Source organism: Vanrija albida, assembly GCF_041260175.1.
Source record: "Vanrija albida strain AlHP1 chromosome Unknown contig_5, whole genome shotgun sequence".
NCBI lineage: Eukaryota > Fungi > Basidiomycota > Tremellomycetes > Trichosporonales > Trichosporonaceae > Vanrija > Vanrija albida.
The window spans coordinates 829,232-856,127 of NW_027191424.1; the positions used below are offsets into that span (position 1 = coordinate 829,232).

The following is a 26,896-nucleotide window of genomic DNA, read 5'->3' on the forward strand; positions in this document are numbered from 1 at the left end:
TGCCGTGCACCCAGTGCCTCGACGAGCCCCACTCGCCCCACCCTCTACGCGTAGTCCTGGGTTCAATTCATCAAGGCTAACTCCTCTTACCACCCCCGGGCCTGGTCGTCAAGGCGACCGACGACGACTTGGGCGACCGCGTCAAACGGCCCCATCAACGTGGGAGCACCAGTCATTACCCAGCCAGCCAAGACGCTACTAGCCATGAGTGCGCGTCAACAACATGCCGACATGCACAAACCACTTCTCGCACACCTGTGCTCCAACAGGAACCACCACTCGGTCACGTAGACAACAGGTGTCCTAGACCCAGCTTGGCTTGGTGCTACAAGTCACATTTCATGTTCCTACAACGGCAGCTATGCCCAGTGTTCGTGTTCCTGCCCACCCGTCGCAACGCCTACCAGTCCTCTACGTCGTCCTCGAGCCCAGAGTCATCGTCGCGGTACACGCTGCGCCCGGCAGCGCGCCGTCCAACGTTGCACAGCACTGACACGAGCTTCTGACGCGCATCGTCGAATGACTCCTCAGAGGCATTGTCCTCCTCATCGTCATCCAGGCCAACAAACGTGGCCTGGGTGAGGACAAGACGGAGGCGCACAGCCTCCTTTTGCACTCGCTGGCTCACCTCCAGACGCTCCACGCGCGTGGCAGTGGACCCGTTGGACGATGAGTACAGGAGATCGACAAAGCCGATGCACGCAAGCGCGAGCTTGTCGATGGCCTGGGCGTTGGGCGAGGCAGGCGCAGAGGTCGTCTGGCGGGGGATCGAAGAGTTGGGGTACAGGAGTTCGAGCAGGGCAGACACGCTCGCAAGAGACGAGCCGGCGCCCTGGACCTCCTCGGCCGCAAGAGCGCTCACCAGCACCGCCGGAGACTGGTAGCCGGAGAACAGGCCCCAGAGGCCGAGGAGCACCAGGCCAAGCGCGTGCGAGGTGCTGTGGCGAGGAACGCCGTGGAGCACACCGCGGATCTCACGGTCAAACGACTTGAGCTCCTGCGCAATCGTGCTGCGCTGGACGTTGAGCAGCATTGGCGAGAGCGAGGTGGCGTCGCCAACCGCGGCCACGAGGCGAACAAAGAAGCGCGAATAGAGGTCATACAGGTGCGCGAGGTTGATCTGCTCGGCAATGGCGGCAATGGGCGCCGAGGTGGGAGGAACGAGCTCAAGGCAGCGCGAGGCCTCGTCCAGAGGAAGGGCGAGGACAGTGGCCAGTGGCGAGTTTGGGGCCGCCCTCGTCCTGGCTTCAACCCAGGCTGTGCGCGACGACGCACACTCCGGGGCGAGCAGAGCCAGCAACGCCAGGCTGTATGGATCAACCGACCTGCGCAGCCTGAAGGCAACGTGCCACCGGACAAGTATTGATGGTTTCACGACTGTGGATTTGTTAGCGGGTCATATGTGTTTACATAAGCAAGCCACTCACAGCCTCCAACAATTCGTGCAGCAAGCGTGTTCCACTCGCCGACGTCCTCCACACTCGGCCCAACGTGCGCCTTGACAGCGTCGCGGACGAAGCCTGCAATGCCACCAGCACCAGTCTTCTCGTCGCGGTGCTTGCGAGTGACACGTTCCAGGACGGGGCCCAGGATGAAGATAAGAACGCCGGCGACGAGCAGCTTGGCGGTCCAGTCGACGATGGTGTGGGGGCCAGGCACAACGGCAGAAGGAAGAGCACGGGCAAGCAGGCGGGATCCATGCTCTGCGGTGATGAGGGGGAGGCGCGAGATGACCTGGGTACGGGCAAGCTCGCCAGTGTAGGCGACACTGCTCGAGGAGCCGGCAGCGTGCGAAGGAGTGCCGCTGAAGATCTTGGAAGCCGACGGCATGAGGGAGAACGAAACGGCAAAGGCAGCAAAGGCCTTCATGCCTTGGCCAACCTTGTCGTCGGCAGCCTTGGCCTTCTTGGTGACGCGAGGGCGCTTGCGGGGGGCGACCTCCTCCTCTTCCGAGTCATCGTCACCAGAGTCGTCGGACCTGTTCAGAGCCGCAGCCGCGGCGAGCTGAGCAGCGAGGACTGCTTCGCGCGCATCGAAGTCGGCGCGCCAGGCCTCGAGGTCGTCCGGCCCGCCAACGGCTTGTCTCCAGCTCTCAAGCTCCGCGACCTTGCGCTGAAGGGAGGCGGTGCGGCGCTGCAGTAGCTCAATGTACATCCTCGCGCCGATGAGAATAGTCGCCTTGGCACTGGCATTGGGGCGCGTCACCTCGCCGAGGCCGTCAACGGTGCCGTCGGCCGCTCGGATGTCCGTAAGCTGCTTCTGTTCCTCGCTCGAGGTGCCGTACAGCACACGAAGAGCAGGGACAGCGTCACGAAGATCGGCTTGGGCCTGCTGGACCTTTTGGCGGTAACGCCTCTCGGTCTTGTTGTGCTTGCCAACGTTGACAGGAGGCGACACTGATCTCTTCGTCAGAGGCGCGTTGGGCGCGCTCCGGCGGGGTGGCGGGTTGGCTGCCTTGGGAGCCTCCTTGGGCGGGGTAGGCTGAGGAGGAAGCGCCACAGCCGGTGGCGGCGCCTGCTGTGGCATAGGAGCTTGCGTGGGCTGGGGATTGGGCACCGCTGGCTGGATCGGGGTCGGCATGACTCCCGTTCCGACCATCCAAGGAAGCTGCTGTCCCTGGTTCATGCTCTGCACGAGGCTCTGGCGCCACTGGTCCAGGAGGCCGTCAAACGCGGGCGGCTGGATCGCGCCCATCGGGACAGCGGGCACGGCAGCAGGGTGGCCTATTGGCGCCTTGATGTCGGGCTGAGGAGCAACGTTGAGTGAACCAAAGCCTTGGTTGCCCGTCTGCGGGATTGGCATGGCGAGCGAGTCGAGCAGGTTGAGGTCGGGCTTGTTCTCATCAGGGAAGATGAGGAGGTCGAGCTCATCGTTGCCAAAGCTGTTGTTGAGAAGGTACTCGTCGGTCGCAAATGACAGGCTCGAGTTTGGGCTCCCGAACGAAGGGGGAGAGAGGGTGTGGGACGGGTCGGATGAGTGTGGTGAAAGAGAGTTGGGGGACAAGTACGCGTTGTCGAGCGCGTCGAGGCCGGGGAAGGACAGAGTTGGAGGGAATAGCGTGTTGCTGGATGGCACAGACTCGTCGTTGTCGTCAAACGAGAACAAGTCGTTGGCTAGAACCGCCGACATGGTGGCTACAGCTGTGTTGTGTCAAGGAGCGAGTTGAAGAGAATGTCAATGTCGAGAGAGATCATTTACTTTGATCGTTTGTGGCCACCCAAAGTCTTGAACGTCGTCCCACTTCTACATCGAACGACGCACGATGCCAATTCAGGGAAAACCCACGTGGTAGTCGTCCTATCCTTCGGTACATTATTCCCTTTTCGGGCAACTTTGTTTGCACCTGGCCACCGGATTACGAGGCATGCGATGCACAACTCCATTGTTATTGTTTACATAAGTCTCATATGCGTCATACTGGAGCTACTTGCGAGACTTTGCCCGCTCCTTTGCCTTGCGCTCCTCGTCGGCTGCCAGCTCGCGAGCTTTGGCCCGGGGATCGATGACCTGCAAGTATAAGCATTGCATCATTGCACCAGATGCGCCTGCCCAGACTGGGCAGGCTCGACTCACAGTGTACTCGTCCTCAGCCCGACGCGTCTCGTCAGACACCTCGTGCTCAAACTTGAGAGCGTGTCGCAGCCATCCCACATCGTCGTCCACCTCCACTCCTTCTTCGTCTCCCTTCTCGTCGTCGCTGTCGTATGTCGCATCGGGAACAACGGCCAGAACCTTCTTGCTGAACATCGAGAGGTCGTTCATAAGGTCGTCGTCGTCGTCGCGGCGGCGGCTCTTGCTGGTGGTAGACCGTTTCGCTGCTCGTCCCCGGCCAGACTTGTACTTTGCCAACTCCTCCTCCAGGTAGTCTGCACCCTTCCTGCGCTTTCTATGCGATGTCGAGTCGTCAGACTCAGAGTCGGATCCTTCACCCTGGCGCTTCTTGAGATACCGCAGGTCCTCCTGCAGACGGTCGATTTTGGAGCTTCGGGCATTCCTAGGCGGAGTCAGAAACGCCATCCTGTGCAAGACTAGATGCCACCCACTTGTCACCAAGCTTTTGCCGCTCATGCTCGCTGCGAATGGATTTCAAGTCAACCGCCTTGGTGAAGGTTAGTGTTTGGTCCGCTGCGTCATGCATGCTCCCTACCTTTCGCTCCTCGGCCCGGCCCTTTGGCGAGTCTTCCCGTTTCGCCTTCCGTGGTTCTTCTCCAGACGCAGACGCCGCAGGCTCACGGGAGCTACGGGGCTGATCGGCAACGACTAACAAGTATTAGCAGTTGCAGACTCTGAGCGAGACTCACGATCGCTCCTGCTCATGTCCTTCTTCTTAATGACGACGGCCGATTCCTGTTCCTCTTCTGCCTCTCCAAACGAAAGCAGGCCAGTGTTTCTGACCGTTAGCATATATCCAATCTCCTTCAGGCTCACTTCTTCGCCCTGGCGCGCTTCTCGCGGATTTCGTTCTCCTTCTTCAACTCGATGCGGGCTTGGATTTGGGCCTTCTTCTCCGCGGCAGTGATGCGCGGTACGATGTCGTCAAACGGGTTCTCAATGATCCTGATACCGCGGATCTTCGGGGGACTTCAAGCATCAGCAACGCCTTGTGTTGCTCAGAGTGACTCACACCAGAGGCTTCTCCTCCGCGTCCACATCCAGGTTTCCAATGTTGAGCACATCTGCCTGTCAGAATCACCGGCTGCTTCAAGCACCCACTGTAATATGTCGGCCCCTGAATGCGTCCGAAGAGCGTATGCCGCCCTGTGAGCTCGTCGGCCCGATCCAGTGTGATAAACCATTGCGAGTTGTTGGTGTTTCGCTTGGAGTTGTTCGCCATGCCCACCAACCCTCGTCTGGAATCGTCAGCGGCCTGCGAGGGCTTCAAAGCTCACCGGTTGAACCTCAAACGGCTGTGAATCTCATCTTGAAACGACTCGCCATAGATGCTCTCGCCGCCCATTCCTGTTCCGGTCGGGTCTCCAGTCTGGATAATGAAGTCCTTGACGATGCGGTGGAAGATGACCCCGTCGTAGTAGCCCTCCATCGCCAGCTGGAGAAAGTTCCGAACGGCCTTGGGAGCCTCTTTCCCCCATAGCTCGATCTGGTGCAGCTGTTAGGCTCGGCCTGGTACCCCACGCCTCCGTCCAACCCACCTCGATCTCGCCGGCCGTCGTGTCAACAATGACCTTGCCATTTGGTGTCGGCTACGCGGTGTAAGCAGGTGACAGCTAGGGTAAGCAATGACGTACTTCTGTGGCGTATCTGTAGAGTGGTCAGCTGCAGTCTCACCGTCCTGAGCTTACAGGTTAGACATGTCGGGCTGTAGATGGGCACAATGGTGACTTGTACATGTGCAGCTCGAACCCAACGTCATCGACTTTTGAACCAAAACAAGGCTGCCACTGCGGTGTTTTGGGCGGTGATTGCTGGGCTGGCGATGCGTGGGGCGCCTCGGTGCCACGCGTCCAGGGCTGGCTGGGCTCGACGCGCGGTTGTAGCAAGGTAGCAAAGGGACCCAGCCAGCGCGCGGAGTTGGAGGTTGCCTGCCCGCCCGCCCTCAGCCTGGCTGCCCATCCGCGCGCCCGCCCGTTCGGCGACCCTTGGCGTGCTGGCACCAACTCGACGACCACTCGCCGTATGCTGTGCGTCACGAACACCCAACTCGACTTCGCAACCACTGTTTGTCCACTCTTGTCCCTTCACCCTTCTCTTCACTCCTTTCTTTCGCAACCCCGGTCACGACCCGACCAGCCAGTCTGCTCCACAGCTAGCAAGCGCGTTGCGGGCAGCGTCCACCCGCTCTCCTTTAACCCCCCATCCCATCCCATCCCCGTCAAAACACCGCAACCATGTCCGGTGAAGGTCTCACTCGTCGTCGCGGCGGAGGCGGGGCTTCCCCCGCGCTCAACTCGGGTGGTGACCAGCAGCCCTCGGCCCCATCATCGTCGGGCCAGTCCAGGCCATCGTCGCGCGTCATGTCGTCGAATGCCAACTCGGGATCGGTCGAGGGGCGCCCAAAGGTCGCTTACGACCCCCGCGACTTCAACGACGACAGCGAGACCAAGCAGAACCCGCGCCTGACCTTGATGGAGGAAGTCCTCCTGTTGGGTCTCAAGGACAAGGCCGTGGGTATCTAGAGGACGAGACGGAAGCACGACTGACATGTTCACCAGGGTTACCTCTCATTCTGGAACGATAACATCTCGTACGCCCTCCGCGGCTGCATTCTCATCGAGCTCGCCCTTCGTCGCCGCATTGCCATGGTTCGCGACCCATCGCGACGCCGCTTGGACCTTGCGGACCGCCTCATCGAGGTCATCGACGACCGCCAGACGGGCGAGACTATTCTGGACGAGGCCCTCAAGATGATGAAGAGCAGCGAGAAGTACGGCGCCGGGGCGTGGGTTGACCTGATGAGTGGTGCGTGTTGCTATGGCACAGCCTTGCGCTGCAGCTTCCCTCGTTCGGTCAGTGCTGACGGCCGCGTAGGAGAGACCTGGAACGTTATGAAGATTGGATATCAGCTCAAGCAGGTCCGCGAACGACTTGCCAAGGGCCTCGTCGACAAGGGCGTCCTGCGCACCGAGAAGCGCAACTTCCTTCTCTTCGACATGGCTACCCACCCAATTGCGGACATGAACGCGAAGGAGGACGTCTTGAGGCGGTGCCTGTCTCTTCTCACGGCAAGGACTGCCGCCATCCCTCCCCAGGCGGTGTACAAGGAGGGCGTCAAGTACCGGTACATGCGCGCTGCGTGTCTCGTCTGTGCTGGTGAGTACGACATCATCAGTGATATCCGGGCAAGCTTTATCTGACCACAAACTAGCCTACGCGTCGAGCGTCCTGGAGAATGCCCTCCAGCGCTTGTCTTACGACTCACGGGAGGCTGCCTTTGTTCGCTGCGACGAGATTCTCGCCGAGTTTTCGACATGGCCGTTTGGCATTGGGACCGCCGACCAGGCAGGCCCCGTTACCGTCGGCGGAGGGTCGCGTCGTCGTGATGGTGGCAGCGGTGTTGGCCGCGAGAGTGTGCAGGAGTTGGTCAGGGAGGTCAGGAAGGAGATGTCGTCGAGCTCGAATGGTGCCGCGGGCGCTGGCGGTGGAGCTGAGGATCAGGAAGAGCTCTGCTTCGAAGTGGTCGCAACTGTCTTGGAGATCTTCGGCCGCATGGACAGCCTGGTGAGTCTCAATGTGGTCTGTTAAGACAAGATAACTGATGCCGTCAATAGCTTTGAGCAGATTCAGCCACGCGACGCGCCACAACTGGCGCCTCAACTCGGCCGGCCAACTCGGTCTCGACTCACTTCCGTCTTACCTCCACCTATTGAGAGCCATTGCTCCCAACTCCTCCCCAGTTCCCCCATGTTTTGGGATTAGATGTGCTGTAGGCCTTGCCACGTACGCATATGAGATGTGCGGCATGAATGCAGTCGTAGTATTGCAGTGCAGTTCTTTTGGAAGCACCGTCCGGTGCGGCCTTTGTGTGGCCTTGAGTGCGAGGACGGCCCGACCACTGGAGATAATGGACAGGGTAGCGCTACCGATCTTGTGGAGACCTGGCAGGGTGGACCTGCCTGCGCACGCGTGCGAGCGAGTCTCCCTTTGTGGTGGGCTATTACGGACATTGTCGTCAACCCTAGACAGTGTGGAGCCAGCATTCCTAGATCGTTATAGGACAAGGGATGGGATCGCTAGTGCGTTTAGGAAGCCGCCACGAAGTGGTTGCGGGAGTGTCGGTTGGAGCGCGACGACGCAGACGTGATGAAAACGCCATCTGGGCCCACCCCCCGTACGGTACCATACCGGTTCAACCACCCGGCGAGATCTGTGGTCCGATCATCGGCATGACGCTCGGTCTGTGATCGTGCTACTGTGTGCTACGCGTACTACTGCGCGACTTGGGCTACTCTGCTCGTGCTACTCGGTGTGGCGCAGGAGCGGGAAGGAGTAAGTAGGAGGCTTGGGCTTGGCAGGTAGACTGCTGCATCAAAGTGGATACCACGAAACGGTTGTCGCATGACGGGGCACAACAAACTGTACTATTGTCCGGGGGCTAGAGGGGGTCGTCGACGACTTTACACACTATACGTTACAGGAAATGTCAAGAGAGGAGAACGAAAAGAAATGGAAAGAGAAGAGAGAGAGAGAAAAAAAGAGTCCTGATATAGTCCGTCTAAGGAAGAATAGTCCGTCTTCCGAGTCTAAAAAAGCGCGCTTAAGAGAGGTATGGGGAAGCCTCAGGCTGGGGAGTCCAAACGTTGCTGGCAGTGAGGTAGTCGCTGGCCATGGGAATGTAAGAGATGCCCTCGTCGGCGGCAGTCAAGCCGATACCGAGGCCCACCAGGGGCTGTTGGGGCTGAGGAGGGGGAAGCTTTTGCTGAACGGGGAGGCCGGGGCAGAGCGTGGGTGACGACTGGAAGGTCGACTGGGCCAGGGGTGATGGCGAGAAGGGGAACGGCTGGGGCGTGTAGGACAGCATGTTGGGGGTGGCGGCCTGGAAGTAGGCGGCTGATGGGGTGTGGGGGGGCGTGTGGAGGATCGTCTTGCGAACCGGGGTCATGGGCATGGGGTACTGGGTTGTCGACGAGGCCGACGACTCGGTGGGGGAGACGGGCGCCGTCGTGTACTGGGCGTAGGCGTGGTGGTGGTCCTCAAACTCGGGGATTGGCAGAGGCTCAGCCGAGTGGGGCATGACGGGGACCATGGGCGAGACGCTGATGACGGGCACGGGGGGGCCGTTGAACCAGGGCGACTCGAAGTGGGCCGGCGAGGACATGGCGGGGGCCTGAGGGGGCAGGGGCGAGTAGGGCGACATTGTCATGGTCGGGGTGGTGAAGGCGCGACGAGGAGGGACGTGGGTGCCACGGATGGGACCTGGGCCAGCCAGGTAGGGCATGCCGTAGACCGACTGGTGGTCGACAAAGTATGGGGTTGGGCGGTGAGCAAAGGCAGTCTTTGCTGCCTTGGCGGCGGCCTTCTTCTCGCGGGTAGCGCGGTTGACCTCCTCTGGGACGGGCGAGTAGTCGCAGGTGCGACGAGCACGGGTGCAGTTGGCACATGGTGACGCGCCGCAGCACTTGATCTTGCTAGAGATGGTGTCAGCTATTGTGTACAGGTGTGGCTGACGTGTATGTGCGTCGGCCAGCTGGGCTGTGGCACTCACCGGTGACGGCAGTACTGGCAGGCCATGGCGATGCGCTGCCTGCGGGTCGAAGACTCGCCTCCGGGCATGATGGAGGTGAAGCTGGCGTTGAGTGCGAGGCTGTCAATGGTTGTCTTGGTAGTAGAGTGCTGCATGGTGATGGTTGTCCGTCGTCGTCAACGTCGAGTCGCGAGCGTGGTGTGTCCAAGTTGTGTTATTATTGTCAAGTAGATTCCAGTAGTTGAGAGCTCGTACTCCTTTCGCAAGGGGCTGCGATATGGTTGGCAGGGGAAGTCGAGGCGGGAGGGGGTGGGATGTGTACGGGAGGTGGTTGCCTTGCTACATATAGTAGAGCGACACGGACGGTCTACTTGGACCCAACCCGCGGGAGAAACTGGTGTGGTGTGAGGGCAGGGGCAGGTTGTCTCGGATGAGATAGAGCGAGGCGAGCAAGAGGAGCGATCGGCGGGAGAGACGGGGCGGGAGCCGAGCGGATGCCCGCCGTGGCTGAGACACGTCTGCGTCTCGCTCGCGAGGATGCATACTTCCTGAGTTAACCCTGCTGTGCGCCTTGCTGCTGCTGGCCAAGGTGCCTGTCATTCCGAGCTTGAAGAGCTCAACGAGGCATGGCAGCAGCAACAAGCGACCGGCACCACCAAGAAAGAGGTTACGGCAGAGCCGGGACGGAACCGGAGGTTAGATTTACGTCACCTTACCTTGAAAGGGCACAAGGACAGAGGGGCTGACCAGGGCCGAGGTTGGAATCCACTCGGGTCGGTCACATTGGTGGTGTCACGGTGTTGGACAAGGCGGCGGCTCGCTTGGCTGCGGGGGCAGGGCAGGGTTGGCGCGGCGAGGCGCGGCACGGCGCGCGCCACGCCACGCCATGCCATGGAAATCGGCCGCGCCGCGCCTCGCCAGGCGCGCGAGCCCCATTGCGCCACTGTAGCCTGGGAACAACAGAAAACGTCACGTGGAATAATGACCTTGAGTTGGGCACCTTGTCCCTGGCAACTGAAAGGGGGGAGGGGGTGCCACATTGGCCTCTGGCCGCCCGCCTGTGCGCGCGTGCACGCGCTAAATGCGTCCAGGGAACGAGGTGTGCCTTTTTCGCTCAGTCTGGCAAAATTGAGAGGATTGGACAAGGACAAAGCAGGTAAGCCATTGTGCATGGAATGACGCGGAGGCGCGGTAAAAGAGAGAGGGGCCACAACCACCCCCACCCCATGGCGGCGGCGGCGCGGCGCCGTTGGCTCGCTCGCTCGGTCGCTCGCTCCCTCGCCCGTCTCGTGCTACGTGCCTACCTGCCGTGCTATCCCCCATTGCTGCCCCTCACCCATCCCACCACCAAATTTGAGGCCTACGTACATTCAATCTCAGGGTGCTTGAGTAACCGTAGTTGTGCGTAGCGCGCCACCACGCCGCCTCCCCCTTGAGCCCCCCCTTGGATGTGCGCCACTTCGGCGAGTCCCACACCACTCCAGGCCAGGCCAGTCTGGCTCGCAGGCGACCACACCACTCGGCCATGAGGTGCCGAATGGCGGTGGACAAGGCCGCCTGCGCCAGAGATCGACAGTTACCCCACCGGCGCCAAGGCTCTCTGGCTAAAATGCTAAAATGGCCACGCGCACTCTGCCCATCCGCGCGTGCAACCCCCCTGAGAGCTGAGCGTTTCCTCCGCCCCCCCCCCCCCCCTGGCATTTAGCGCTGTCTCTTGACCGTGCTGCTGCCGCTGCTGCTGCGACGCCCGCCATCCAATGCATCAACAAGTGCTTGCATTGTACTATTACCCCCGTGCCGGCTTTGACTCACCTGGCTTGGGGGGACCTGACGCCCACGCACGCAGGCCCTTCAGGAAAGGCACGGGGCGCGCCACGCGCATGTGTGCGTGCTTTGTGCGTGCGTGCGTGTGACACGCACGGCTGACGGCGGCCACTGTCCACCGACCGTGCAACGCAATGCGATACCTGAACTGATGTGGCGGCTGCCGCGCCCCGTCTCGGCTCAATCATGAACGCCATGGCGACATTATGCTGCCGCGCGCGCCCCTCGATCTAGATTGTCATTGTCCTCTCAAACCCCACAATCAGTGATCAGAATGTAACCCCCCCGCGCCTCCAAGTCACTAACCAGCCGGGACCCAGGGCGTCCAATAATGCCGGGCTGATCGTCACGACGTCAACGGCGGCGCCGGCTACGACCACGGCGAATCAATAGATCGAGATCGGGCTTGTGCATCTTTTTTCTCTTTTTTTTGCTCTCTCGGCGAAACGGCAAGCGCGGCATTCAGCAGCCGACTGCGGCCGGCGTATCGTTGATCGGCTCCAACATCGGCCCGCGCATGCCATGACGTGCAACAATGCTGCGCCGTTGGCGGCCGTTGACCAACGCACCTGCATCAGACCAATGGACACGCGCCGGCGCAAAAGCTTCAGGCTTGTCATAGGGCCGGCCGGCTGGTCCTCGGACCTAGGCTAATGGGCTAGCTTTTAGCTGCCGGTCATGTCGGTCGGTCGTGTGTCAAGGCAGAGCGCGCACCGTGACATTCAGGCGCGTCATAGCGGCTTAACTGCATCCCCATCCGGTGGTGCAGGCGGACTGCCATCGCACCGTTGTAGGAGGTACCCCCTCTAGGTTGTTGGAATCCCCCTCGTGTAATTTTCCTCGTGCCTTTCAAAGGTGCCAGCTTCGGCTAGAAACTGACCTTGGTCCGGCTCAGGCACTTGTGCCCAGTTCAGTTACGCTCATGGCCAAGGACGAGCCAGGACCAGCCAGGACAAGGACAAGGGCCGGGGGCCGGCAGGAGGCACAGCAGGCACAGAGCTGCTAACGACGCGTCATGCCGACATGATGAAGGGTCCCCCTCTTGCCCCTCACAAACCTGCCCTCGCGCGGGTGATCGACCGATGTCATTCCGTTGGCATTTTGCTTTGGGGCAATATGGATGTAACGTACACTTTCCGGGTTCCAAGTTAAGGGTTGGAAAATGAAGCCAACATGGTTTCTGCCGTGGTGCGTGGCTCAAACACGCGAGGAGCCACGCCAGCCAGATCGCAGCCGGCGTGCCGTGCCCAACAAACGTACTGCGTACTTTCGAGCCGCGGCGCCGAGAGGGGTGGGGGCGGGGGGTACTACGGCATCCACCATGTGCTAGTCACTTGTCGCACTCTCTCACCCGCGGACCAATCACTCCTGTGGCGTGTCTCGCTGTCGGCATGCACTCGGCCCACTCCGATGCATTGCATCACCTGCGCGTCTTTCTTGGTCCCAAACACGAGCCCGTCGCCACATTAACGTTTTGCCAGGTCCGCCGCGCGCCTGGGCTGCGCCGCTGCCGCGGGCACGGCTTGCACGGCTTGCACGGCTTGCATACTTCCTCACTTGCTCTCGCCCTTTTCAACCGAACGGCAGCTCTGTGCCTGAGCGTAAAAAAAGGTGCATAGGTGACGATCATGCCGGGCCAACGCCGTGGTGGGCCGGCGTGCCTGTGAGCAGCGCAGCGCAGGCAGCGCGGCACAGCGGATCCAGTGCGTGGGTTGGTGCGTGAGTGGGTGGGTAAGTGGGTGGGTAAGTGAGTGAGTGGGGACACGGCGTGCCTGCGCGCGTGCGAGACACCGAGGCTGCACCGACGCGGCGGGCGGGCGGTGGGCGGCGGCATTGACCCGGGCCTCGGATCCTCGGAGCTTGCTTTCCACGGAGCTTGCTTGCCACGCACCCAGGATGCATGCCCGTCCGCCCACCGCCCTGCCCACTTGCCAAGACGCCCACTCGCCGTGTAACATTATTGCGCGGCTCGGCCTGGCGCTCGGCGCGCGCGCGCGTGCGTGCATGCGTGCACGGAGAAATACCCTCGGCGGCTTTGCATTGCATGCCACCTCGCGTCGAGACACACACACACGCGCGACTCAGCGCCCCCAGCGTGCCTGTCGCTCAGCAGTCAAACTCTCGGTCGCTGTGGTCGTCGTGGGCGCTCGCTTCTGGGTGGGCCAAACTCGGCGTTGGGGCGACGCAAGCTCTGCCGGGTGGTGGGCAGTCGATGCATGGTATGGCACAAACGCACGTAAGTACAAGCGCACACACCCACGCACTCTCAGCTCGGCTCGGCTCGGCGCGTGTCGCGCGTCAGCCAGCCAGCCAGAGCAGAGCAGAGCGTCGTAGGCTCGCTTTATTACTCGACGTACGTGCGTGCATGCCTGAGGTGAGCCAGTCGCGCCACGTCAAGCCCACCCCATGCAACCTCCGTTACAGCTCGCGAGGCATTCCAGTACCTGACACTGTCACGCTCTCTCTCTCGCACTGCATCAGCTCGTCCATTGGCAGCGACTACCCCCTTTTATTTTTCATTTCCGTAGGAGGACGAGGGGGCGAGTTAGTCAGTAACAGAAACAGGACAGACAGGACAGGACAGGACAACACAGGACACGAGTTGTCGCCGACGGCACAGCACACTGACACGGTTAGGGGCCATTGCGGTGTTGCATGCTGCTGCTTGCTCGCCACCGCTGCCCGCCCACGTTTGCCCCTGCGCCACAGTCGGTCGTTCGGTCGGTACGCGCGGCCACAGTGCGCACCACAGCCCACCTCGTCCCACCTTGTCGCCCTCAAGCAACAGATCGCTGCCGTCAACCATGCCTGTCGCTTCCTGCTTGATCGGGCCATCTGCTTGGGGGTTGGGGGAGCGAAAGGGTCGGACTCTCCGTCGCTCGGGCTCTGCACCCCAGCTCGCTCGGTTAGTTTGCCAAGGATTTTCATCCTGTCAATGCGTGTCGTAACATGATACGAGTAGTCCTCCCGGTCAGCCGGCAACCGCTGGTAGCGTGGTCAGGTCATGCCGGCCCCACCGCGGCTCCAAACATACACACATTGCCAGATCCACTTTGGCATGGGCCATGCGCAATCAACTGACCTCGACCCACCCCCAGCCGCCGTGGCCGACCGACAAAGCTTGTCATAGCTTCTGCCCTCAGAATAGGATAGACACGGGTACGGGCCACCACTGAACCGTAACTATGCCGTTCGTAACTTGACCGCCCGCTTGACTAAAAAGTCTAAAACGCCTCTCGTTCGGCGCGTCTAGATGTACGCAGGTCATGTGTACCCAAACGCCACGCGCACGCGTGCCGCGCGGGCTGACGACGCCTGACTGACCTGGCCTGACCGCAACAACGCAAGAGCGGATCCTTGGCTTGTTTGGTTTGTGAGCGCCCAAAGAACCGATGTGCATATGGGAAGCTGCGCCACCAACCAACCCACCGAGTGCGCAGCCCGCCCTTGGCTTTGTGCCCTTGGGTCCAGCGTCGCAACCTCCTCCTCGGCCTCATTGTCAGTGGGCATCCACACTCTATGCGAAATGAATGCATGTTTTGGCACTCGCTGGGAGCGCAACCGTTTCACTGGCAAGAGCCGCCCCTTCACATCCAACTGGCTGCTCCTATGGCCGCATCGGCCGCAGCCACTTGTCTGCTCGCTCAAACTGCTCAATAATATCCGGCTGGATGACCGTGTTGGCGACGGAGGGTTTGGGCCCCTGTTCCTGGTCAAGTGTACGTATGGCCACCATAATCTCAGAGGTTGTCAGCCAAGGCACAAAGTGAGGGGCCAAAGGTAGCTTCCAGGAACGGCGAGCCACGAGCCACCACTTACCGCATCCCAGAAGCGGAAGCCTCGTTCGACCTCCTGTGTTGGACTCTTCACGCCCGTAAACGCTTGATCAACAAACTGGAGAGCAGACAGCTTGGCCTGCTTCACGTCATCCGAGCCCGCATTCTCCTCGGTGATCGTATCACCAAAGTGAATCGTCGCTGCGTCCAAATATGTCTTGGCAAGGATTCCAAATCCAGTGTTTACGTCGCTTTGGAACGGAAGACCTGGGTTTTACGTCAACATGACCGCAATCACTTCAAGTCATGTGAGACCTACTGATGCACATATCCAGGTAGTCGTCACGCATGCGGCGCGCATTACCCGTCAACAGGATGTGGACGTTGATCGCCTCGAGCAGCTGGCGAAGCGCCTTGGACGTGGCCTTGACAAACGAGTTGAACACTAGCAGTTCTCGAGAGAGTGGTCCCGCCCACTGTTCGGGCTGCAGAAGAGGGTTAGTTCGCCGTCATGCAAACGAGACAGTCGATGTCCTCACCCTAAAGTTCAGAGGAACGACACTCAGGACGCGCATGATGAGCAATGTGTTGCTCTGCTCCTCATCCGATCCAAAGCTGGGCCCTCCTGAAAGCAGAGGCGCATTCGGCCCTCCAAACCGGTGGCCATGGACAACACCGGCCCTCAAGAGCTCCAGCACGATGTAAATGGACTCCTGCAGCTTGTCGGTGACACGAGCAGAGTTGCCAGCGGCGTGGAATGCTTTGCCCATCGACGTTTGCTGGTGGCTTGCGCTGACAAACCTGCGCGGTGTCAGTACCAAGTCAGAAGGCAGGTGGCCCGGTCCAGCACTCACCCGCGCACGTCCAAGAACCGCCAGATGATGTTGGCAACGATTTCATCCTTCTTCTCGAGGACCTTTGCGGCCTTCTCCTTCTTGGTGTAGGCAGCCGTCTCCTCCTTCTCCAGTGTGCCAATACACAGCTTCAGGTCAATAGTGGAAGACTGATTGTTAGCAAGAGTCTCGTCCATGGTCCACGTACGCTTTGCCTTCGGAGCTCATCTGAGACCACATGGTGCGGCACCATCCAGGTCGCACACTTCTCGACGAGGGACTGCGTGAGAACGTCGGTAGTGGGCACAATCGCTCCCTGCGGTGGTGCATAAGGCTGGTCAAAGTAGTAGTGGGCGTGCTTGTGGGGTCAGCGATCAGTTCTCGAGGGCCCACATAAGGGTGGCAGGACACTCACCACACGCTTCTGAGCCCACTGGGGGTGCAGGCCAGCGGTGAGCAGTGCCAGAGTCGTGCACCGAGGAGAGGTCGGGCCTTCTGTGATGATATCCTTGATGAAGCGGCGGTACTCGGGCGAATCAGCCAGAGGCTGTCTCTCATCAATGAACCCAGAGGTGAGGTAGCCCACAAGGCTCGACGAAACCATACCGCGGCAGAGCAGGTAATACACCTCGTCTGGAAGGCGCGGCGAGAAGATCTCGTCGAGATCCGAGGGCACGTCGGTCGCCGTCACCACCGCGGCTTGAGGGGGGACCACGAGGGGCAGTGGCAGGCAAGTGCCCTCGGTCGTGAGGACGAGCGAGAACTTGACCGCCAGCCTGGCACGCATGAAGCTCTCAGTGTAGCCCAACGCCTTCATCTGTGGGCTGTCGCGGAATTGCTGGCAGGCAGCAATGCCAGTCTTTAAGTGGCGGACAATGTCGATGATGGCTCGGATCTGGAAGCTGTCGGCGTAGGGAGGGAATGTGCGCAGCAGCGAACAGCCTGCCAGCAGACTGACATCCAAGAACTGTTCTGGCGTCATTCCCAGGTCTTGGCGCACGCGCGCCTTGTCGAGGAACGTAAAGTTGCCGGACCACTCGATCGACGTGATGACCTTGTCGACCGACCAGAGCAGCGTTTCCGAGTCGGACCAGATGGCATGGATGTAGCCCTTGGGGTGTCTCAAGAGGTATGCAAGCTGGGGTCAGCGCGCTTCAAATACTTGGGCTTACCTGTGCCGAGGCGAGATAGGGAGCAATCACATACTCCACGAAACGATGCTTGAAGGCGCGGAGAAAGATGCGAACGACCTCGTTGGGGTCGATCCAGAGGCCCCCACGGACCTGCGTGAGGGCGACAACGGCTCTATCGACCTGGCCATCCTCGTAGTAGTTCCAGGCTTCATTCTTGACATGGTTCTCTCTCTCCATCTGGGAGTTGGGACCCTTTGGCAGGGGCCGCGAGGCGAGCGGCAGGCCAGAGAAGACAAAGACGGGCTTGATTCCAGCCTTGTCGAGCTGGCGCAGGTCGCTCTCGATGCGGTTCGCGAGCGACAGCGGAAGACCACCAGTAGAGGCGATCAACGGCTCCCTCTGGTCGGGGTCCTGGAGCAGCGTTCTGACATAGTAGTTGACATCGATACCGAGTCGCGTGCCAGCGAGGGCGCTCAACGGTGCCGTTTGTACGAGCTTGCGCTCACGGAGATAGACTGTGCAAGTTAGATCGTAGTACAGGGCGTACCAGTGGGGACTACTTGCCATCAAGGTTGCGGACAGGCATGACAGGTCGTGGGTGAGCTGACGGAACGTTGAAAGCACCGCTCTCTTGTTGACGTAACGAGGGGGCCAGTGGGAAACGGCGAGACCGGGGCGAGTTGTACGTCTAGTTTTCCCCTTTGTGTATGGTATGAGGGTATAGGGGAGAGTCAAAGTATGGGTGGATGGTGGCCGATTGAAGGCAAACTGACTGGTAATGTCGTCTGGATGGGTTGAACGAGGTCGAGCGAGTCTAGTGGGTGCGTCGTCGCTGCGGCGCTGTGCACTCGGTGGTCGGGTGGGTGGGTGGGAGCAACGCGCCAGGTGGACCGTGCGGCGCGGTGTGCAACCCATCGCCACGTGGTTGGACCCTGAATGTACTGGGGCACTGACTGACTCGGTGACCCGAGGGCCGAGGGCAGACGTCCACTGGCAACTAAATGCAACACGAGTAACAGCCATGCATGGGTTGCTCACCGGCCTGAGGCCAATGCTACGTAGTTATATAGACTGGAGGATCTGCAAGTGAATGCAGCTTATGTACAAATGGGGAACACTCTAAGTACAATGGAAGGCGCCGCCAACTCGACAAGCGCCTCACTTTCAAGTCACTACGACAACGCCGTGAAGGTTCCACTGACGGCCAAGGATGCTGCCTCCGGGGTAACAGCACTGTCAAGGCGCTGGTTGAAGAGCTGGTTCTTGATCACCTGGACTGTAACACCGTTCTGAATCTCATTCGAGATTTGAAGGCTGCAACGGGTCAGTGTGCAGGACACGGTGGCACTTGCCTGTCCTTGTGGGGTCCACTGAGTGCCGTCGGGGTTGCTTCCACCCCGACATATGGGTCCTCCTTCTTTTTGCTGCTCTTATCGCCAGACTCCAAGGTTGGAGGAGGGGCCTTTAGCTTGAGCTCGGAAACCGACTCGGACAGCTTGCCGTCAGTCGTCGAGTTGAGCTTTGCGTTGAGATCTCTGATCTGCGAGGTGCCGTACGAGCGGTTCTGAGTTGGTAAGTAATGTCCCTGAGCGCACAGACGTACTGTGAGGATGAGGCTCTGGCTGAGAGTGGCAACCCAGTACTTGTTCCACAACAGCTCCAAGAGCTGTTCGTCGGCCTTCGTCTTGTAGATCTCGATGTTGAGGGGGTAGTAGGCGTTCGCGTGGGCACCAAAGTCCTCAATCTTGTCAATCGGAATCGACTGGTACTCAGAGCTGCCTGACGCCGGTGGTGTGTAGCCCTTGGATAGTCAGCCTCTTGTATGCTTGGCCAATCTTACCTCGGGGAAGGTGCGGAAGGCCCCAATCTCGACCTTGCCGGCGGACACGGTGCGGTTGGGGTCAATCTTGCGTGGCGTCAGCTGCGGATCATCTCTGAGACAATTCAACGTACCACGACGGCCAGATATGGGTCGGTGAACTTCTGGTTGGTGAGTTGAGTGTTGACATCGATACCCGACAGCCAGCAACCGTAGCCAGGGTGTCTAGGATGTGTGAGCAAAGATGGCGCCGCCGAGACGTCACGACGTACGAGTGGTACCACCCGCACAGCTCCTCGTTCTTTCCAGCAGTCTTGTTGGCGGCCTGGAACTGGACCATGTATTCGTAGGCCTGTAGGCTGGTCAGCGAGGAACATGGGTCCCATCGGCGCTACGAACCTCAACACCAGCATTGACGCGCGTCTCGGTTCCTTGGACAGGAAGCGCCGCGGCGTCCATGATCCAGAAGGTGTGGTCGCGGACCTTGCCGTACATGACACCCATGATCTCGTACTGGCCACCCGAGCGAGCGTGGATAGTCTGTTGTCAGCACAAACGGATGCGCCACTCGCCCTACCATCTTGATCAGCGCGACAGCCGAGATCTTGACCGTTTGGAAGTAGTGCGGGCTGCGGGGTATGTAAGAATAGGTAGGGATGGATTGTTGTCCCCGGCGACACCTACTCATTGTCCCAAGGCGACTGCTGTCGGAGGGCCTTGTCGTCGTAGAGGAACGCCTGGTCGGCCGCCCCGAGGAGCTACAGCGTCAGCTCGTTCCACGCCAGGTCGACCAACCTGGACGTTGTTGTTGATCTCAAAGGTGCTGCGTGCTGCGGCCTCCATGGTGAGAGTAGGCAAGAGGCCGAGGAGGGAATGCGTGATGGCGAGGATGGAGGAAGGCGGGCGACGAGCAACCGGTCAACAACCAGTGACATCAACGGTGACGGGGGTGGATGACTGAGGTGGTTGCATCACGTGATTGACCACGTGAAAGTCGCACGAGAGCCACGCTAGCGGAATCAAATCGACGACAACGCGACAACGCCACAACACGACTACGTACTTACATGCATTTTACATGCCAGTCGCGGTTCGTAAACTCATAGTCTCACTTTGCCGGCATGTTTGGCAGCCTCCATTGTTTTTTGCTAACCACATCAGTTTGGGCATAAACACGCATGGTGCAGCGGCAGAGGGCGGTGATGTTGCTGCTGACTGCTCGGCTAATGGATGGTGGCCAAGACAATAAGGTGATTTGAGCCCCTTGCTCCCCCTGTCTGCAGAGTGGACCCCCGTTTTTGACGTCCGCGGGTGCATGAGGGAAGGAAGAAAGTCGAGTAGAGGCCCGGGCCCCGCAGTAATGTGAGTGGCGTTGGACGCGTTTCGGCTCGTCCCTTGATCCCTTTCCCTCTCCCCCTCCCCCTTTCGCCTCGCCGCGTCCCGCGATCCGTCACGTACGTCCAAACAACATCCATCCTTTGACGAGCGATACCCAGCCAGCAGCATGCAGAAGGACAATGCCGGTCGCCGAGCTGACAAGGACCCCAGTCGCAGTCCCAGTCCCCAGTGTGTTGCATGGTCGCCGACCAAGAAGAGAGCCGCTGCTATTTACCAGGTGGCTGCCTGCTCGCTGCTCGCTGCTGGCTGCGTTCGAGGCGCCGCGCGGCGCGTCTTGCTCGGGGACGAAACGGGTCTAAAGTGTCTGAAGGACCCTGTCGTCGACTCTTCTGTGGTCCCCCTCGTCACGGATTTTTCCCTTTGGGAACAGCAATGCGGCGCGTAATACGGGCGACATCCCGTAACTCCCCCGTTTGCCTCACACTGCCCGCGTCCATGCCAGGAGCGAGGCAGTCAGCCAAGCAAGCCATGCTGCACCGCACCGCTCGCTCCCAAACTAACAACCAACCCATGCCCATGCCCCATTGTTGACTTCTCCTCACCCACTACTACAAAGGAATCTCGGTCTGCGACCACCTCACACTCTCTCGACTCATCCCCGCAGTTGCTACTGGTAGCAGGCTCTCCTCCAACGACCTCCGCCCTCCCCCTCCGACACTCATTCACTCGCTCAACTCATCAACGCATCAATCAACATGGTCGCCTTCACCCAGCTCGCCCTCCTCGCCCTCCTCCCGGCCCTCACCGTCGCTGCCCCCACGAGCAACCGCAACCTCCCTGTCGCCCGCGACGAGTACCGCCCCGCTGGCAGGGCGGTCGCCGGCGAGGTCGACAACCGCCGCCGCTACCGCAAGCGCGGCACCTGCAAGACGCACACCCAGGTCACTGCTGCCGCGCCTGCCTCCGCCGCGGCCACGCCCTCTCCCGCCGCTGCCGACGCTGCGCCGCCTGCCGAGGCCGCCTCCTCGCCCAGCCCCGCTGCCGCCGACGCCGCTGCCGACCAGGCGCCTGCCGACAACTCGGCCCCGCCCGCGGCCGAGACTCCTTCCGAGGTAGGTTATCGCGTCGCGCCCTGGAGCCGCGTACTGACATGCTGTCCTAGAACGCCAACTTTGGCAACAACCTCGCGGCCGCCCCCGCCCCGGCCCCTACGCCTTCGTCGGGTGGCGCCTCGTCGGGTGGCTCGAGCAGCGCCGGCCTCCTTTCCATCGCCGACTCGTGAGTTGCTTGTTTCGGGATGTGTAACACGCCAAGCTAACGCCCCGTAGCCAGTGCGGCCCCTCTGACGCGTCGCCCGAGAACCCCAACGGCTCCGAGGACTGGCTCAACTGTGGCATCAACGCTGGTGGCTGGAACCCGCCCCACGTCACCCTCGCCGACCTCAAGTACGTCCACCTTTCCGCCGACGGTCCCTTCGCCGTCTGCCAGCAGTTCTTCCCCAAGTTCGAGCAGTACGGCGCCCAGTACGGCATCCCCCCTATCCTCCTCGCCAGTATCGCTCTGCAGGAGTCGACCTGCCAGCCCTGGATCACTGGTGGCAACGGCGAGGCTGGCCTCATGCAGCTCATTGCCGCTCACTGCGGTGATGCCCCAGGCGGAAACTGCCACGACGTCGACTTCAACATTGGCAAGGGTGCCCAGTACTTCTCCCAGGTCCTCGCCCAGAACAACGGCAACGCTCTTGCGGCTCTCGGCAACTACAATGGCTGGCGCATCGGCATGACCGTCGCCGACGCCACTCGCGCCGCTTCCGAGGGCAACTGCCGCGCTCAGAACAACCTCGACTACCTTTACCAGACCGTCAACGGCTGGATGCAGGGCAAGGAGGGCTACAACCTTGGCCACTACTTTAACCTGAAGCACTGCTAAACCCGCATCCCAACACCTTGGCAAGTTGCCGTGCCGGCCGCGACAACTTGTATCTTCCCTGTCCATCTTCATTGCCAATCATCCTAAACAGTAGTAGCCTCATGCGAGCACTTGCCCTCATGCCCTGCCGTTGGTCTGCAACTCTACCCAAATGCCAGATGTTGCATTGTACAGTGTGTGTGTGTGATTCTAATGCTATGTGACCCCTTCAAGCCTGGCCGCGCCACGCTCGTTCCCAAACGGCAGGTGCCGGCCAACGCTTGTTAAACCAGTCGTTTATTGTCGCCCTGACTTCATCGTAACCTTTGATGATGTCGTCGTTCATGCCCATGATGGATACCTTTGGGTTGTCCTCGATCATCTTGACCACCTTCCTGGCGTGCGCCGGGTCCTTGAGCATGTGGAAATGCGACACGGATTTGCCTGTACTGTCAATCTGGGCAACGTCGCCAGCCGAGTCATACTCACCAGAAATGTATAGGTACCTTGACAGCAGGTGCATGGTGTACGTCCTGAGATTAACCACTTCTCCAGGAAGCGATGTCGTCGACATGACGTTCTGAATTGAGAAGTCCGCCTCTTGCCAGGTTGGCGTCAGAGGGAGGTGAGGGGGAGGAAGGTACTCGGGGAACGGCTCCTTCGCAAGGTTGGTGTACGTCGCGTTGGGCAACGGGAAGAATGGCGAGAGACCAAGAGGACCAGAGGCCGTCACAAGAGCCATGATGACTGGCATGTCAGTGTCGACGCTTGGCCGCTGGCACTCACGGCAGTCACCGCATTCCCCTGCTTGGAATGTCAAGCGCTTGAACATGTCGGACGCAGAGACATTCGCCTTGCGTGTCCAGAACCCTCCAAAGCACCGTTCAAGGTCAAACAAGCACCTGCCCTGATCAGCTGGTGGCAACCTGGCACGCTGGCACTCACTGGTCTCGCTGCTTGGCATCTGCGCTGGGCGGGAGGATTTGGGGCAAGTGGCCGTCCAGCGAAGCTGTGTATGGTCAGCGTTTGGGCTGTGACGAAGCCACAAGAAGGCTCACACCACAAGAACTCGGTGGCCTTGGGAGCCTCCCAGCCGGCCCGGTCAAAGTTGGAGTTCATCCTCGCGCGTTCCAGAGTCCAACGAGGGCCGCGATACACCTCAATCTGGACGACATCGTCGTCCACGACCGGTTTCAGCCCGAAAAGGTCGTTGAAAGCATCCCGAGCGCTGTCGCCCAAGCGGCCATCAGCTCCGCCGAGGTTGGCAACGAGGTAGGTCCAGAGGAGAGCCTCGCGCCAGCGTTCCACCTGCGACGTTAGAACACTCCCAGTCACTACGCCGTTCGACCTACGCGTAGCTGGGACAGAAGCCACTGCATTTGGATGTCTCCGTGCCCCACATTCATCTCGCGGAATCGCCTCGAGCTGCTGACAGTAAGAGCCTCTTTGAACATGAGGCTGGACTCATGGTGAAGGCCGCGAGTAATGACCTTGGGGGAGTGCGCGAAGTAGGGGCGCCTTCGACGGGGGAAACGTTGCGACAGCAGGTAGTTGGCGTGATAGAGGCCGCCCATCTCACCCGCATCATTGAACCTTGTCTTGTCGAGCATCGGCTTAATCTGCTGGTTGAACTGGATGTCAGCATGCGACCTGGCAGGTGGCACCAACCCCCATGTCGAAGCGAATGACGTTTCCGTAGAAGGGCGAGTGGAAATCTGCGACCTGCGCGACAGTTAGCACCAAACCACTGACCGAGAGTGCACGACCTACCGCGTGGGGACGGAGAATGAAGAAGTCGTCGTTGAGGGCGAGCGCCACATCGGCGAGGCCTGGCAGCCAGCCGACGCGGCTCTCGATAGACATCGAGTTGTAGGTCGGCAGGGCATTCTTGCGCCATTGCTTCTCTCGCCACTCCTTTTCTCCGGGCTCCATGGTCATGGCGTCTCTCTCAATCGTCGGCAGGTGGAAGATCTCCGAGTGCGTTGCGTAGCGGAACATGGGCTGTAGCGGTGTTGGCGACTTGGTGCCATTCGATGGGCTCTGCCCGTCATCCACGTGGGGCCCGTTGGCGGGGCTGAACGGGTGAGTAGGCGAGCTGGGATCGAGGCGCGAGAAGTCGAGCCAAGTTGGCGTCTGAGCCACGCGCCAGCGAGACTCGAGGTGCTGCGCCAATGCCGCCGAGACTCTGCGGCCGTCGGATCCTGTTGTGCTCTGAGCTGCGGCGCTCCCTCGCCGGTTGACCTTCTTCTCCAGCAACTCAATGGTCGCCTCGGGCAGCAGAGACAGGTCGCGAGTGACGTTGAATGCGTAGTCGTACACGATCAAGTGAATCGTCTTGATGTGTCCGCCCAGAGCTGCCATCACCGACCGCATCGAGTAGACGAGCTCGTTCTGCTCGCTAGCCAGTTAGCCCAGTGCCACATTCCCCACTCACCGAAAGTGGTGCTCGGGCGAGTAGATTCCCTCATGCTGGCGCCAGTACACCATTTCCTCCCTCCACCGCCTGTCCGAGCCATTGACCCAGAGCCACGCGGCGTCGAGCGTCTCCTCGGGCCCCAGCTCGTCGGCGTCGCACACCGACCTGCCGTCGGCAAACCACGCCTCGAGGCAGCGCTGGGGGAGGAAGCGTGTCGGCCGGAGGCGGGGGAACGGCGCGCTCGGCTGGGTGAGCGGCGCGAGCGGGCGGTATCGCGGGTCCACCGAGTCGCGCCAGTCCTCGCCCTCGCGCGGCGGCGGCGGTGGGAACTTGTCCGAGAGGTGGTGGTGCGCCGCCTTCCCCGGGAGGCCCGGGAGGATGGTCGTGAGCGACGGCAGCGGGATGGCAAAGAGGAACCGGTGTATCAGCCACAGCGCAGATGTCCAGAGCAAGATGGGCGTGAGCACGCGCGGCGTGAGGTAGTGTCGCACTTTGCGGGGCATGGCGGCCAGGAGCCCAGCGGCGCGGGGGTTGGCGTTGTGCTCTGGCGCTCGGGGCCGTCTCTGGCTTCGAAGGTGCGGCGACGAGTGGTCGGGGTGAAAGCCTGCTGCTGTCGGCGTGCGTGGGCTCGCCGGCCCATACGACGTGCTGTACGACGTTGCTGCTGCAGGCGAGTCTGGTGCCCGAGAGTGGAGAGGGAACATGAAGCGCGCAGCGTGGCCGCTGGAGCTGCTCGAGTGGGCGGACGATAGGGGCGGGCGGTGATCTGCAGTCGCCGCTGTGGGTCTGGCCAGGCCTGCTGCTTATCGCTGGTGCCGAGTTGTTGTTGCTCTCGTTGTTGTTGTTGTGTGGGGAGTGGAGCAATTGTCAAGTGCTAGTGCTATTGTGCACGCACGCGCGCCAATCGTAGAGTTGCGCAGCCCGGCGACGAGGAGGTGATCGTGTGATACGCGAGGAGGTGGACGAGGAGCACGACGACACGAGGGGCAGGAATAGCAACAGCAGATCGCCGTCGCTGCACCAGCTAGCTACGCACTCAAACTTGTCGTCGGTCGCCATGTCTGGATCTCAATCCTGCGTGATTGGTTTCAAGGCACGCTGCGGGGGAAGGGGCTGCAGCAGGTCGCCGCGCTCTATGGCAGCGTGCAGCACGCAGTTCGAGGCACTCGACCCCAGTGGCCGCGTCCCCGGCGACTTGTCCTGACCAGAGCTGATGCGCAGCAGCACGGAGCGCAAATAGGACAAGGCAAGGTGCAACGAGTGACCCCAACGACCCAACCCCGTCGCCGGTCGTGTGCGCCACGGCGCGCCGGCGCGTGTCCCCGCCCAGCCATGACGCGTGCTCCCTCTCCGTCACTCAGGGTCTATTTCCAGCACTCCGCAGCCACACCGAGCCATTGGCACGTCCAAAGTTGGCTCGAGCGAACCAGACGACTGCGCAGGTCGAGGGACTGCTGCACTCCTACAATAGCGAGGCGCCTGGCAGGCCGTGCCGTGGCGCTCGTCGACCAGCTCAGCTCTGGCCAGGCAACGCGCATCAGTGCGTGCACACCAGCAGACCCCCGCGCCAAACACACAAGATATTATACCATTGTCATCTGGCAAGCAAGCACCCAGCATTAACGTAGTATCTACAGTAGTCGTCGCCGTTGTCGTCGCCATGTCGTGTCTATGCCCATGCCATGTCCTCAGAGAATAACGCACCGAGATGACCGTCGCAAGCTGCCCCCTCCGCCGCGTGCCCGACTCCCGAGGGCCACACGCGCGCCCTCCTCAATAGCCTCCTGCACCCCACGGTTCTCTTTTGCCGAGCACTCTGCAGTGTCAGTGCTCGCCCTCTGCGCACACGCACCTAGGTACCGGCTGGCTTTGATGCGCTTGGCGACGGCCAGACCCTCATCGTATGACGTCGGTCTCTGAGAGCGCTGGCCGAGCTTCTCGGCCACCTGCTCGTCCTCTCGCAGATCGCACTTGCACGCTGCATGTCAGCTGCACTCTCCGACACCACAGTCGTACCAGTGAGGATGACCTTGACGCCGGGGCAGAACTGCCGCACCTCGTCGATCCACTGCGGGTCAGCGGAGACGCTCGCCAATCTTACCTTTGTCTCGACGTTTTCCAGCGACGTTGGCATATCGACCTGGGGCATCAGCTCTGATCGCACGGACGCCACTCACCGAAAAACAGATCATGACAATGTTGCTCGACTCGTACGACAGTGACCGTAACCTGTCAAAGTCCTCTTGTCCTGCGCACGTGTCAGACTCTGGCGTCTTGCTCGCGCAGCACATACCCGCAGTGTCCCACAGGCTCAGCTCGACTTGCCGGTCGTCAACCGCCACGAGCTCGACATAGTTCTCAAACACTGCAGTCAGCTCGGCCCGAGGTCGAGGGCGCACCTGTAGGCTCACTACCGTCAGCTCGGTCCTCGCGGGCCACTCACTAGTCTGTTGGGAAGTATCCTGCCCGCTGTCAGCACCACCAGCAGCACCACTGCAGCCGCTCCACGCACCCTTGACATACACCGTCAACAAGGACGTCTGGGCGTCAGCTCGGCCGCGACCGCGTGCGCGCGTACCTTGCCGCAGCCGCCATCTCCAATAACCACGAGCTTCTTCTGGACCTGTCCGGGCGTCAGTGTGTGCTGCGCGGGGCGGCGCGGCGCAGCGCGGCTCGTAACCCACCTTCCTGGCCATGCCGTTGACGAGCG

The 26,896-nt window shown here is 60.8% G+C and overlaps 9 protein-coding genes across 9 annotated transcripts; 2 read left to right on the plus strand and 7 right to left on the minus strand.

Moving 5' to 3' along the window:
* Positions 1–400: 400 nt before the first annotated feature.
* On the minus strand, positions 401–3,129 carry Q8F55_006446 (uncharacterized protein; the record flags this gene model as incomplete). The annotated part of the gene is made up of 2 exons (XM_069354906.1): positions 401–1,377; positions 1,428–3,129. 2 exons carry the CDS (start codon positions 3,127–3,129, stop codon positions 401–403), a joined length of 2,679 nt encoding a protein of 892 aa, XP_069206977.1.
* Positions 3,130–3,423: 294 nt separating this feature from the next.
* Positions 3,424–5,311, minus strand: CWC27 (Peptidyl-prolyl isomerase cwc27; the record flags this gene model as incomplete). Its single annotated transcript, XM_069354907.1, has 10 exons — positions 3,424–3,507; positions 3,574–3,994; positions 4,044–4,099; positions 4,148–4,260; positions 4,302–4,390; positions 4,429–4,581; positions 4,890–5,098; positions 5,151–5,201; positions 5,247–5,259; positions 5,301–5,311. 10 exons carry the CDS (start codon positions 5,309–5,311, stop codon positions 3,424–3,426), a joined length of 1,200 nt encoding a protein of 399 aa, XP_069206978.1.
* A 535-nt stretch (positions 5,312–5,846) lies between these two features.
* Positions 5,847–7,232, plus strand: Q8F55_006448 (uncharacterized protein; the record flags this gene model as incomplete). The annotated part of the gene is made up of 5 exons (XM_069354908.1): positions 5,847–6,122; positions 6,171–6,417; positions 6,487–6,768; positions 6,824–7,176; positions 7,227–7,232. 5 exons carry the CDS (start codon positions 5,847–5,849, stop codon positions 7,230–7,232), a joined length of 1,164 nt encoding a protein of 387 aa, XP_069206979.1.
* A 980-nt stretch (positions 7,233–8,212) lies between these two features.
* Q8F55_006449 (uncharacterized protein) lies at positions 8,213–9,294 on the minus strand (the record flags this gene model as incomplete). The annotated part of the gene is made up of 2 exons (XM_069354909.1): positions 8,213–9,083; positions 9,161–9,294. 2 exons carry the CDS (start codon positions 9,292–9,294, stop codon positions 8,213–8,215), a joined length of 1,005 nt encoding a protein of 334 aa, XP_069206980.1.
* A 5,276-nt stretch (positions 9,295–14,570) lies between these two features.
* Positions 14,571–17,291, minus strand: COPS5 (COP9 signalosome complex subunit 5; the record flags this gene model as incomplete). Its single annotated transcript, XM_069354910.1, has 9 exons — positions 14,571–14,702; positions 14,783–15,006; positions 15,059–15,224; positions 15,279–15,540; positions 15,594–15,742; positions 15,781–15,930; positions 15,988–16,710; positions 16,745–17,220; positions 17,270–17,291. 9 exons carry the CDS (start codon positions 17,289–17,291, stop codon positions 14,571–14,573), a joined length of 2,304 nt encoding a protein of 767 aa, XP_069206981.1.
* A 586-nt stretch (positions 17,292–17,877) lies between these two features.
* On the minus strand, positions 17,878–19,367 carry RRI1 (COP9 signalosome catalytic subunit rri1; the record flags this gene model as incomplete). Its single annotated transcript, XM_069354911.1, has 10 exons — positions 17,878–18,019; positions 18,058–18,269; positions 18,309–18,506; positions 18,546–18,611; positions 18,659–18,749; positions 18,797–18,876; positions 18,924–19,064; positions 19,102–19,153; positions 19,209–19,282; positions 19,320–19,367. 10 exons carry the CDS (start codon positions 19,365–19,367, stop codon positions 17,878–17,880), a joined length of 1,104 nt encoding a protein of 367 aa, XP_069206982.1.
* A 1,250-nt stretch (positions 19,368–20,617) lies between these two features.
* Positions 20,618–21,791, plus strand: Q8F55_006452 (uncharacterized protein; the record flags this gene model as incomplete). Its single annotated transcript, XM_069354912.1, has 3 exons — positions 20,618–20,974; positions 21,025–21,140; positions 21,191–21,791. The coding sequence occupies 3 exons, from the start codon at positions 20,618–20,620 to the stop codon at positions 21,789–21,791; spliced, it is 1,074 nt and encodes a 357-aa protein (XP_069206983.1).
* A 208-nt stretch (positions 21,792–21,999) lies between these two features.
* Positions 22,000–24,689, minus strand: XPT1 (Xanthine phosphoribosyltransferase 1; the record flags this gene model as incomplete). Its single annotated transcript, XM_069354913.1, has 9 exons — positions 22,000–22,214; positions 22,260–22,517; positions 22,557–22,672; positions 22,716–22,779; positions 22,829–23,078; positions 23,123–23,401; positions 23,439–23,492; positions 23,541–24,168; positions 24,205–24,689. The coding sequence occupies 9 exons, from the start codon at positions 24,687–24,689 to the stop codon at positions 22,000–22,002; spliced, it is 2,349 nt and encodes a 782-aa protein (XP_069206984.1).
* A 1,185-nt stretch (positions 24,690–25,874) lies between these two features.
* RHO3 (Rho GTPase) lies at positions 25,875–26,882 on the minus strand (the record flags this gene model as incomplete). The annotated part of the gene is made up of 8 exons (XM_069354914.1): positions 25,875–26,002; positions 26,039–26,164; positions 26,203–26,254; positions 26,288–26,326; positions 26,364–26,434; positions 26,480–26,585; positions 26,765–26,809; positions 26,871–26,882. The coding sequence occupies 8 exons, from the start codon at positions 26,880–26,882 to the stop codon at positions 25,875–25,877; spliced, it is 579 nt and encodes a 192-aa protein (XP_069206985.1).
* Positions 26,883–26,896: the final 14 nt, after the last annotated feature.